General features: G+C 38.4%; 1 protein-coding gene across 1 annotated transcript; it reads right to left on the bottom strand.

Moving 5' to 3' along the window:
- Positions 1–5,009: 5,009 nt before the first annotated feature.
- Positions 5,010–5,963, bottom strand: LOC110289344 (olfactory receptor 4F15-like). The gene has a single exon (XM_021155508.1). The coding sequence runs from the start codon at positions 5,961–5,963 to the stop codon at positions 5,010–5,012; it is 954 nt and encodes a 317-aa protein (XP_021011167.1).
- Positions 5,964–12,286: the final 6,323 nt, after the last annotated feature.

Genomic DNA, 12,286 nt, shown 5'->3' with positions numbered 1-12,286 from the left:
GTACATTGTAATGTCTGATTTTGTTCACTGTCTCCCTTATAATACTAGAGGTAATTCTGAATGTTACTGAATAGGTAACATTCTTACTGAATTCCAAGACCAGGGTCTGCTCAAGGACTGCCTAGGACATTGGAACACTGGTGGAGGCTAATCTAACTTAGCTATATGTCAAAATCAATCCTTAAAGGCACTTATAATAAAACAATATTGAAAGAAAGCACACAGATCCATACACCCGACTAACAATGGGACAGGATGCCACGGTTCCAGGAAACTAAGTTTCCGAGAACTTTTTGCCTCCGGACTGCATCCAGGTTTCTAGGCCTGTCATTCGAGTCACCACTGGAGTGGATGTAGCAACAGGGGACATATTGTCTTAGTTACTAGTGTTTGGGCTTTGTGATGGAACCAAGGCATCTGGAAATAGGTCTTCAGCAGCGTTCCTTGGTGTGGGTAGCTGGTCCTACCTTAATTGAATGGGTGTTTGAAGCTCTGCTATTACCCAAACTTAAAAAGATTAAGCACAGGTAAACAGTGACCTGGATTCAGTCTTTGAGCAGCTCAGTATAGATGTGCAAATGAGGTATAAGAAGTGATGTCTGTTCATTTAGAAATAGGTGCAGCTACTGAGTGCTAGAACAGGTCTTCTGTAGAGTTAAGAGATTCTTCTGTAGAGTTAAGAGAGTCCTTCTTAGAAGGGGGATCAAAATATCCATAGGAGGAGATACAAAGTGTAGAGGAGAAACTGAAGGAAAAGCCATCCCGAAACTGTCCCACCTGGGGATCCATCCCATATAGAGTTACTAAACCCAGACACTATTGTGGATGCTAACAAGTATTTGCTGACAGGAGCCTGATATAGCTGTCTCCTGAGAGGCTCTTTCAGTGCCTGACAAATACACAAGTGGATGCTCAAAGACAACCATTGAACTGAACACAGGGTCCCCAATGGAGGTGCTAGAGAAAGGACCCAAGGAGCTGAAGGAGCTTGCAGCCCCATAGGAGGAACAACAATATGAACCCACCAGAAACCTCAGAGATCCCAGGGACTAAACCACCAACCAAAGATTACACATGAAGGGACTCATGACTCCAGCCCCATATGTAGCAGAGTATGACCTTGTGGGACATCAATGAGAGCAGAGGCCCTTGGTCCTGTGAAGGCTTGATGCCCAGTGTAGGGGAATTCCAGGGCAGGGAAGCAGGAGTGGGTATGTTAGTGAGCAGGGGGATGGGGGCTGGGAAAGGGGAGTTTTCAGAGGGGAAACAGAAAAAGGAGATAACATTTGAAATGTAAATAAAGAAAATATCTAATAAAAAACAGAAAGAGATTCTCACTTATGGCCCTCAAAAGACTGTGGAAGGTTCACCAAGTCCTGCACATAGAGGTTTGGTGGAAAAGCTTGGTGTCAAAGTCAGAATGGGAATGCTACCTAGGGGAAGTACACTGAGCATGTAGTTGTCAGGTGACAGGCATGAAGTTATGACAGTAAGATCTGGGTGGGGGAAGCTGACTTAACACAGAATTTTCATGCATTTGCAAATAACCACCAAATAACTGTGAAGATGATGCATCACTGAGCAATATAACAATAATAACAATAACCTTAAGGAGTGTTCCATTAATCTATTAAGTTGGCTGTCTATAAATTGTAAAATGTATGGATAGAATACTAAGTTCTGTTACAAACTCATTTTCACACTTCATTTGCTGTGAACTTGGTGCCCAAGGCAGATAGTATGATTCAGATATATATGAATTGATAAGGCATTTTCTAAATGCACAAATGAAGAGAATGGAGAGATGTGTCTGTATACTCATGGATTCATGAGAGAATATTTGATAAACTACTCTAAATAGCATACAATAAGAAATTCCTTAATGGAATTAGAATTTATGAAATCTGAGTGCCATTAAGAAAGTCGAATATCTGTTATTACTGAATATCACTCTGGACCTGTAACTTTAGATCTTAAATTATGAAAGAGGAGAGGAACATGAAGAAGAGACCAGGAAGACTGTATTTGTCTGTGTTTCCAACTTAGGCAATGCCTGTGGTTTTTATTAGTAAGATACATTTTCAACTTACTTGGGACATGTGGGAACTAAAGGTAGAGATTGAAGACCAGGACATAAACTTTGAGAATAATAGTGGTCCTATAAACTTGTAGAATATGAGCATACCACTAGAGATGTATATTAAGCATTTTGTTTCTGACTGTACTGGCTAGTTTTGTGTCAACTTGACACAGCTGGAGTTATCACAGACAAAGGAGCTTCAGTTGAGGAAATGCCACCATGAGATCCAACTGTAAGCCATTTTCTCGATTAGTGATCAAGGGGGAAAGGCCCCTTGTGGGTAGGACCATCTCTGCGCTGGTAGTCTTGGGTCTATAAGAGAGCAGGCTGAGCAAGCCAGGGGAAGCAAGCCAGTAAAGAACATCCCTCCATGCCCTCTGCATTAGCTCTTGCTCCCTGACCTGCTTGAGTTCCAGTCCTGACTTCTTTCAGTGATGAAAAGCAATGTGGAAATGTAAGCTGAATAAACCCTTTCCTCCCCAACTTGTTTCTTGGTCAAGATGTTTGTGCAGGATTAGAAACCATGACTAAGACAAATTGGTACCAGGAGTGGGGTATTCCTGTGATAACCTGACCATGTTTTGGGGAGGACTGTGGAAGGACTTTGGAACTTTGGACGAGAAGATCCATTCGGTGTTAAGAGCTCTGTCAGATATTGTGTAGGAGCTTGGAAGATAATGTTGAGAACAGTGCAAAGATGGAGGCCTGAATTGTGAAATTTCAGAGGGAAAATTGAAGACTCTTTTCAGGGCCATTGCTATTTTGGAGTTTGATTATTCTGTGGTTCTGGTTAGCTGGGGCTGAAGAATCAGCTGTGATTAACAAGATACCAGAACTACTAAAGTGAAACCTTTGCATTACTGGGACTATTGATGCTGGTTAGCTGGAGCTAAGAAATTAGCGGTCATTAAGAAGAGACCAGCATCATTGAGGTGACATCTTCTGGGAAGTGTTTTCTGAAAGCACAAAGAGGCTGTGTTCCAGAGATAGCCATGGTTGTACTCCTGCTGCAGTGGGACTTGGTAATGTGTAAGGGTCACCCAGGTGGTACTGGTTTTGAAGGCATGAAGGGGTCACGCAGAGCAGCTGAGTCTCGGCCCTGAGAGGCCATGGAAGGGCATTGGTGAAGGTGCAGCCTCAGTTGCAATTGATGGCTCAGGACTGAAGGGATCATGCAGTGTTTTGGAGATGCCAGTACTATGAGATGACCACCAAGAGCAGCAGCAGTGGAGTACAGGCATCTGGAGCCTAGAGGACGACACATGTGCTACAAAGGGCATGGCTGGAGAAGTGACCCAAGCCCTTGGAGGAGCCCAGAAGATCGTGAGTTGGATCCCAGATATTGGATGGTTGAAGATTGATTTTTGCTTTTGATTGTGACTGTGTCCTGATATTTTCCCTCTTGAAGGAAGAAACTATTTTAGTGGGGCCCACAGTTAAGAGACTTATAATTGTAAAAAGACTGGATTTTAAAAGAGATGGATATTTTAAAGAGATTGAAATTTTAAGAATATGTAAAGACTGTGGGACGTTTAAAGTTATTTAAACCTTGGGGATGAATAAGAATGTAAGGGTTGAGGCTTACTAGTAATGTGTTTGTGTGTCAAGTTGACAAGGGGTCAATTGTACTGGCTAGTTTTGTGTCAACTTGACACAGCTGGAGTTATCACAGACAAAGGAGCTTCAGTTGAGGAAATGCCTCCATGAGATCCAACTGTAAGGCATTTTCTCAATTAGTGATCAAGAGGGAAAGGCCCCTTGTGGGTGGGACCATCTCTGCGCTGGTAGTCTTGGGTCTATAAGAGAGCAGGCTGAGCAAGCCAGGGGAAGCAAGCCAATAAAGAACATCCCTCCATGCCCTCTGCATCAGCTCCTGCTCCCTGACCTGCTTGAGTTCCAGTCCTGACTTCTTTCAGTGATGAAAAGCAATGTGGAAATGTAAGCTGAATAAACCCTTTCCTCCCCAACTTGTTTCTTGGTCATGATGTTTGTGCAGGAATAGAAACCCTGACTAAGACACTGACACTACATTAAAAAATAAAATGAGAGTATTTGACTATCCAAATGGCAGCCTTCTTTTGGAGTGATATGGGAACACAAAATAAATAAAGAAGAGGAAATTGGAAGAAAAGGTAAAGGGTATTGAATGTCTTGGAGTAGTCTACTATAATCAGCAGAAAAAAATCCCATTTCCTTGGCACCCTCTTGCTGTTACAAACATAGCTCACACAATTTCTACCCAAGCAAATGTATATGTTAGACTCTTATGTACACTCAAAAATTCTAACCTCCTCCCATAGCTGTAAAAATTCAAAAGGGAAAGAGAGAGTATGTTCAAGGTGTATAAATGCTCTATGAAATGTAGCAAAAAGCCTCTGCTTATCATAAACAGTTATATGCAAAAGCAGACAGAGTCTGGAAAGATCGTTCAGCTTTTAAGGGCATTACTACCCTTTCAGAAGACCCAAGATTGGTTCCCAGAATCTAAGTCAGATGGTTCAAAACAACCTGTAACTCCATCTTCAGCATATTCAATGCCCTCTCCAAATTTGCGGAGAGACCTGAACTTACATACACAAAGACACATATATACAAAAATAATCAAAATAGAAATAAATATTTTTAAAGGAGAGAGGTGCTTTCTATTCTGAATTTCTTAAAATAAACATCCATCTTCCTTAAGTCTAAGAATTTACTTCATGTAGTTATTATTCCTTAGGAATTGAGTTTTATTATATTTGAAATATATTTGAAATATGTGCACATTTGGGCTCACATTCATAAGATAATGTCCCTTCTTAGTAAGTATAAGACAAAATAGCATGTGTGTGTGTGTGAGTGTGTAATATATGAGTATAAATAAGTATATCAAAATACACAAAGAAATACTTTTCTCAGAAATTGGTTAACAATAAACTTCTATGCTCAGTTAAGGTTGCTCAAAGTTCAAGTGTTTAAAAATTTGCCTATAACCCATTAGCTTACTGAATACTCTCATCATTGCTATTTTCATTTCTTGATTCCTCAATGTATAGATAACTGGGTTCAGAAAGGGTGTGACAATTGCATCAAATATGGCCAGAAACTTATCCAGGTGTGTGTAAGAAGAAGGCCATGTATAGAAAAACATCACAGGACCAAAGAATAAGACCACCACAGTAACATGAGCTGAAAGTGTAGACAGAGCCTTGGAGGAGCCACTTGAAGAGTGTTTCTGAACAGTAAAAATGATGACAATATAGGAAATGATCAGTATGAAGAAGGAGCCCACAGACATGAATCCACTATTGATTGAGACCAGTAATTCCAATTTGTATGTATCTGTGCAAGCAAGTTTGATGAACCTGGGAAAGTCACAGTAGAAGCTGTCCAACACATTAGGTCCACAGAATGGCAAGTTTACTACAAAAGCCAGTTGAACCAGAGAATGCATAAAGCCAACTACCCAGGAGGCCACTGAAAACAAGATGCACACCCTTGGGCTCATAATGGTCAGGTAATGGAGAGGTTTACATATGGCCACATATCTGTCAAAGGCCATGGCTATGAGCAAAACCATTTCCACACCACCAATGACATGGATGAAGAAGATTTGAGTAACACAACCTCTAAAAGAGATGACTTTATGCTTTCTGAACAGGTCACAAATCATCTTGGGAGAAGTAACAGAAGAAATACCCAAGTCAATAAAAGAGAGGTTAGCCAACAAAAAGTACATAGGAGAGTGTAAGTGAGAGTCTGAAACAACAGTGAACACAATCAGTGAGTTTCCCATCATGCTTGCCACATAAAATATGGAGGAGAAGACAAAAAGGAATAGTTGAATATTCCAAGAATTGGTGAGTCCCAGGAATACAAACTCTGACACCACAGACTGATTCATGCCTTCCTTTGGCTTTATGGGCAGTGCTATCTGAAGGAGGAAATGAGAAAAACTGTAAATTTCAGTTGTGTTAGTAGAATAGGAGAATCTCCAAATTATGAAAGCCTATTTTTACTTCAACATAAGCAATAATAAGATGGTTACAGACAAAAGTCATACTGAACTAGGACTTCACACATGTGAAGAGATATTTGTAAACATAAAATAAGAAGATCACATGGTTGAATGTCTCTAAAGAGATGATATCAGGGGCCAGAAAGATGGTCCAGCTGTTAGGAGCACTTGCTCTCTTCCTCTGGACCCAGGTTTGGTTGCCAGCATGCATGTTGAGCAGCTTATAGCTACCTGTAATTCCAGGTTCAGAGGATCTAATACTTTTGTCTGGCCTCCACAGGCACATGTCCACATATGACATATACATACAAATACTCAAAAAAAATCTTTAGAAATAAATCTTTTTATAGAGGGTACCATGATAAACTGTTAGTGAGAAAATCAATATGTATATTACCAAAAAATGGAGTGTTTTCAAATGTTTAAGTACAGACTGGATATAGCACAATGAATCTCCATTTGTCTACCATATATAAAACCATGGGCTTATTCCTCAGCAATACAAAACAAAAAGAGAAGTGCACAGATTGCAAGGTGGGAAGGGAAGAGAAGAAAAGAAAGAGAGGAGAGGAGAAGAGAAAAGAGAAGAGGACAGGAGAGGGAAGGGAAGGGGAGGGGAAGGGAGGGAATGGGAAGGAGAGGAGAAGATTAAAGAACTATCATATGTTAGAGAAATTCTCACCTATAGGGTATATATTCAGAAGAAATGGCATTATCAAGTAAAATTTATTTTGTTTTATTATTATTGTAGCATTATCCAAAAAATATGTAAATAATCTGCCTTCTTTGATAGATGCATGTAGAAAATAATCACACACTGTCATCCCTGACTATTTTTCACCCTTAAAAGAAAAAGATCTATATTTTTTGTAACTACATAAACAAACCTGGAAATTACCATGGTAAGTAAAAATCAAGTCATGGAAACTGTTATGGAAAAATCTCAAAGGAAATGGAACCTAAAGAAGCCAGGAAGAGAAGTTAGAAATATGGGTAGATCCAGAATTGGTAGATGTCCCAGGAACAGACACAACAAACAGTTTATACGATGCATATATGAACTTACATAGACTATCATAACATGCAGAAGTTCAAGCCACACAAATTCCCACCACTGAGAAGGGGAAGTAGGCACAAGATACTGCACCTAATCAAGAAGCTGTTTTAAATTCTTACTTGCTGGGAGAGGCTTAGTTTTATCCAGTGGAGTAATACTGATGAGATCAGCTACACTCCAAGGTAAGCCCCATGCTCAGAAATCAGTCAACACAAAATGCACTCATATGTTTGTGTGCTTTGGTTGGTTGGTTGGTTGGTTGGTTGGATGGTTGGTTGGTTGGTTGATGGTTGATTTGGTTTTCTTTGTTTTGTTCTAGTAATTTTGTCTTTTGAGTTAGTTTGATTTGATTTTCAATTTTATTTTTTTTAGAGACAGAGAGAGAACACAAAGTGGGGTAAGTAGTATATTGAGGAGAATCTGGGAACGATGGTTGGGAGTAAGAAGTATGATCAAAATATAGCATATGAAAAATATTAAGTAAATATATACCAAAAAAAGCTATATTCATAGAAGAAGAAGAAAATAATTTGATGCATCTGTCTTAGTCAGGGTTTCTATTCCTGCACATACATTATGACCAAGAAGCAAACTGGGGAGGAAAGGGTTTATTCAACTTACACTTCCACACTGCTGTTCATCACCAAAGGAAATCATGACTAGAACTCAAGCAGGTCAGGAAGCAGGAGCTGAAGCAGAGGCCATGGAGGGATGTTACTTACTGGATTGCTTCACCTGGCTTGCTCAGCTTTCTCTCTTATAGAACCCAGAACTACCAGACCAGGGATGGCACCACCCAAAGTGTGCCCTCCCCACTTGATCACCAACTGAGAAATTGGCTTAAAGTTGGATCTCACGGAGGCATATCCTCAACTGAAGCTCCTTTCTCTGTGATAACTCCAGCTTGTGTCAAGTTGACACACAAAACCAGCCAATACATGCATCATAAGCATGTTTTGTGGGGAAAGGGAATGTATTTGTCAAGGAGAAAAATAGTGAGTTAAACAAAGTGAGGAGCTCCTGGAGATTTTGAGCAGCATGGTGACTGTGGTTAAAATTGGCACTGTGTAAAAAAAAAATTGGCACTATGTCATAAATGTGAATATTGCCAAGTAAATTTTCAATGTTCTTATCATGAATAGATATGTGAGGTGAATGTTACTTAGTTTCTTTTAGTAATTTTAGTAATTTTCATAATATTCACATGTATTTAAACACCTCATTAACACCATGAATATGTCCATAAATTTGAATATACCATAAATTTGATAATTAAACTTCTATAAAAGATGAAAGTGATTTTATGCTCATACTTTCAGATTGTGATCAAACACAGAAGATAGTAGCAGTCATGGTGAAATGTTATATTCCATGGATATTTCTAAATTTAATAACCTTCACATTCCCAATTTAATAAAAACATATTTCTTGTGTGATAGATCAGGCAACATGAAAAATATCATGTTCTTTCAGTTTTCTTTAAAGATTAATATATAATCTGGTTCTATTAAAAACAAAATAGTTTATGTTTTTCAATACTGTATTCATGCTGAAATTACAGAGCTTATTCTAATCTATAAGCCCTTAGTTCTTATCTCAAAAAAGAAGTTTAACTTCAAGGTTTATCAAATATTAACCATAACTATAACATCTTCATTTATAACATTTATATCATCAGCATGTTTCATTAATGCTTTAGTTGAGTTAACTAGATTCAAAATTCATGCTCTAAATATAGGTGTATTCATATATAGTTCCTTTCTCTGAAACAATGGAAAAAGGGTCCACAGAGAAGGGAAAGTCTGTGAAATGTCATACTGGTGTGCATCAGGTACACAAATTATAAGTATTGAGAAATGTCTCTAGCAATCTGACATTACAATAAAACTCAAATATCAAAATTTACATTTTTCCAGGCTATCAGTACATGAAGCTTGGGAATAAATATAATTACTGTCATAGAATATATTCCATATGATCTAGATTCTAAAACCACTCAAAGGCAGAATCACATGACAGCATTTTGTCCATAATTCTATTAAAAGATTTATCATGTTATATTGTAGTTTTAGTTTTAGTTAGAGAACAGCATAGAAGACAGCATCTAGGCTTTGGATTCAAGACTCATGATTAAGCTCATGGTTCAGCCATGGACTGTCTTCTATCAGAAAGGATACTGAAAGCCCTGATCTCATGTTTTAATTCTCTATTAAACAAATTAAAATGTTTATTTCAGTTAACTTTAGAGAAATGAAACAAATATCACAACCATGTGTTCAACAAAGATTGGTCAGGGTAAGTGTGGGATAGCTGTAAACACAATTACGTCCTCAATAGATAGGTACTCCATTTGTGGATGCTCAACAAAGGCTAATAATATCAATGCTTTTAGATGGAACTAGAAAAGATCGTCCTGAGTGAGGTGACCCAGACTCAGAAGGACAAACATGGTATGTGCTCATTTATAAGTGGATTTTAGTTGTTAAGGAAAGAGGCTAAACATGCTACAGTCCACAGATACAGAGAGGTTAAATAACAAGGAGAGCTCAAGGAGGGATGCATAGATCTTCCTAGAAAGTGGAAATAGAGTAGATTTTGAAAAAAAAATAGATTTTGCAAGTGGACTTGGTTCAGATGGTAATGAAAGAGGGAACCAGAAAGATCAGGCAAGAGCGGAGCATGAGAGAGAGTAGAAAGAGAGTACTGGGAGAGACAATTGGAATTGGGATGGGAACACTTGGGGGTGATGTAGAAACCTAGTGTCATGGAAACTCTAGAATATACAAGAGTAACCCTAGTGAAGACTCCTAGTAATAGAGGATATGGATCCCAAACTGGCCATCTACTATAACCAGGCAAGACTCCAAGCAATGGGACTGGGACATCAACCTAGCCACAAATCCTTGGACCCACAATTTGTCTTACCTAGAAGAAGTCTGTGGTAATGGTGGTATGGAACTTTTGAGAGTGACCAATCCATGACTAGTCCAACTTGAGACCCATTCTTCAAGATGAGAGAGCCCACACCTGACACTGCCTGGACAGCCAGGAGTCAGAGGCAGCACAGCCCTGTGACATAGGATAGAATCAAACATGACTGGCAAAAAAAAAAAAAAATCAATTAAATCATTCCTAGTGATGTTCTACTATATTCATAGAGCTACGCCTAGCCCAATTGTTATCAGAGGAGCATTATCCAGCAATGAATGGGAGCAAATCCAGAGACCCACAGGCAAACAATAAACAGAGCCAGGGGAACCCCACAGAAGAGTCAGAGGAAGAATCGTAGAAGCCAGAGGGGGTCAAGGACACCACAAGAACAGAGCCCATAGAATTGACTAAGTGGGGATCATAGGGGCTCACAGACATAAAACAATAAACATGGACCCTATATAGGTCTGTAGTAAGTCCTCTGCATATACCTCATGGTTGTCTGATGTGGTGTTCTTGTGGAACTCCCAACAATGGGAGTAGGGGCTGTCTCTGACTTTTTGCCTGTGTTCAGGAACATTTTCTTCCTACTGAGTTGGCACTTCCAGGCAAGATATCATGTATAAGAGTTTGAGCCCAAGATATCATGTATAAGAGCTTTTACCTTATTAAACAATGTTCAGTGGAGGCCTGCTTTTTTTTTTAAGGGAAAGAGAGGAGAAATTAATGTGGTTGAACTGGGGAAGAGGGAGGTGGGGGAAGGGATTGGGAGAGGTGGAGGGAGGAGATGCTGCTGAAGACAGATTGTAATGTATAAGAGAAGAATTAAAATTTAAAAAAGAAAATGAGAAACATTTTTATTTGTTAAACGGCACATTAAATATACATGATTTTGTAATATGAAAAGGTAGCCAAAGGAATTGCATAAACTTATGAAGTGATAAATTAAATGAATTGTGGCATTTGCTTTTAATCTCTCACTCTCCTTAAGTGTGATCTAAACATGCTTTCTCAGTGTTTTTGGTCCTTTTTACTCTTTTAAAGATCTTCTAATCACCATGTGTCTGACCCCCATGCAAACTTGATTCAAGCAGTCTCAGTCTCTCTCTCTCTCTCTCTCTCTCTCTCTCTCTCTCTCTCTCTCTCTCTCTCTCTCTCTCTCTCTCTCTCTCTCTCTCTCTCTCTCCTCCCTCTCTCTCCTGTATTCCATTCCCCATGCTGCTAAGATTTACACCTTGTCTTCCCTGGGGTATTTTTCTTTAAACTCCAATAAAATTATTCTCAAAGTTCAAAAAAGTAAAAATAAAATAAACAAATAAATAAGAATAAAAGCAAAATCCAAAGGGAACTATAAAACTTGAAAAGTTGCTCTAGAACTAGGAAGAAAAAATGGTAAAGCTTACAAAACTTAGGCATAATACATTTATGAATTGGGAATTTATTTCCCTTAGTTGAGTATGTCTGTATTACCAATTTGCAGATTGGTTCAAGGCCATTCCTAACACCCCCCCCAAAAAAATGTAGACCCTCCTAATTTAAGAACATCTCCACATTTATTTAAGTGGCCTTGTGTTCTTTTCAAATAAATATTTATGTGAAAGTTGCCTCATACCTGTTTAAATCCTTCAAGATCAGATCCCTGAACAGAATCAAATGAATACAAAAATTCCATCTATAAGTGGCAAATGAAAGCAAGAAAATAAATTAAACTGGTATTTTTAGTTACTATTTTATTTTGAGATTTCAAACTGACATTCCATCAGAACATCTGTTTCCAGAACTAGGACTTTTGATCACGTTAAAATTTACGTCTCATCTGGTATTTATAACACTCTCCCAATCAAACATTTCTAAAGTTTTGCTTCTATTTTCCAAAATATTCAACTGAATGTTTCACAGAAAGTAAATAGTTCAGATTCACCTAGTTTTAAAAGTGAAGAGAAAAATACAATTTCCCCTTTTTCTATTTATGTATTATTAACATGATCATTAATTATCAGCTCATAGGATATTAAGTCACTCATCCAATCATCAGTGAGCATAGAATGGTTAATTATAACATAAACTTAGAGGAAAATAACATAAAGTTGTTTGATTTCTCAAGGCCATTTACAATGTGGTTCTAGCTCAAGGGCTCTCAGGTACTTAGCCTTTTTCAGTACTTCAGTTGATGTTTAATGACTGTTCTCCTACGCTCTTCAGTTCCTTTTCTGGTTGCTAT

This window comes from Mus caroli, unplaced genomic scaffold (assembly GCF_978045245.1).
Source record: "Mus caroli unplaced genomic scaffold, Mus_caroli_1 scaffold_2, whole genome shotgun sequence".
In the NCBI taxonomy this organism is placed as follows: Eukaryota; Metazoa; Chordata; class Mammalia; order Rodentia; family Muridae; genus Mus; species Mus caroli.
Note: the sequence above shows the minus strand (reverse complement) of the source record. Positions and strands in the feature narration are given on the sequence as shown.

What these genes read in the sequence shown, in the direction of transcription:
- LOC110289344 (XM_021155508.1), bottom strand. Translation starts at nt 5,963, where the DNA reads ATGAATCAGTCTGTGGTGTCAGAGTTTGTATTCCTGGGACTCACCAAT.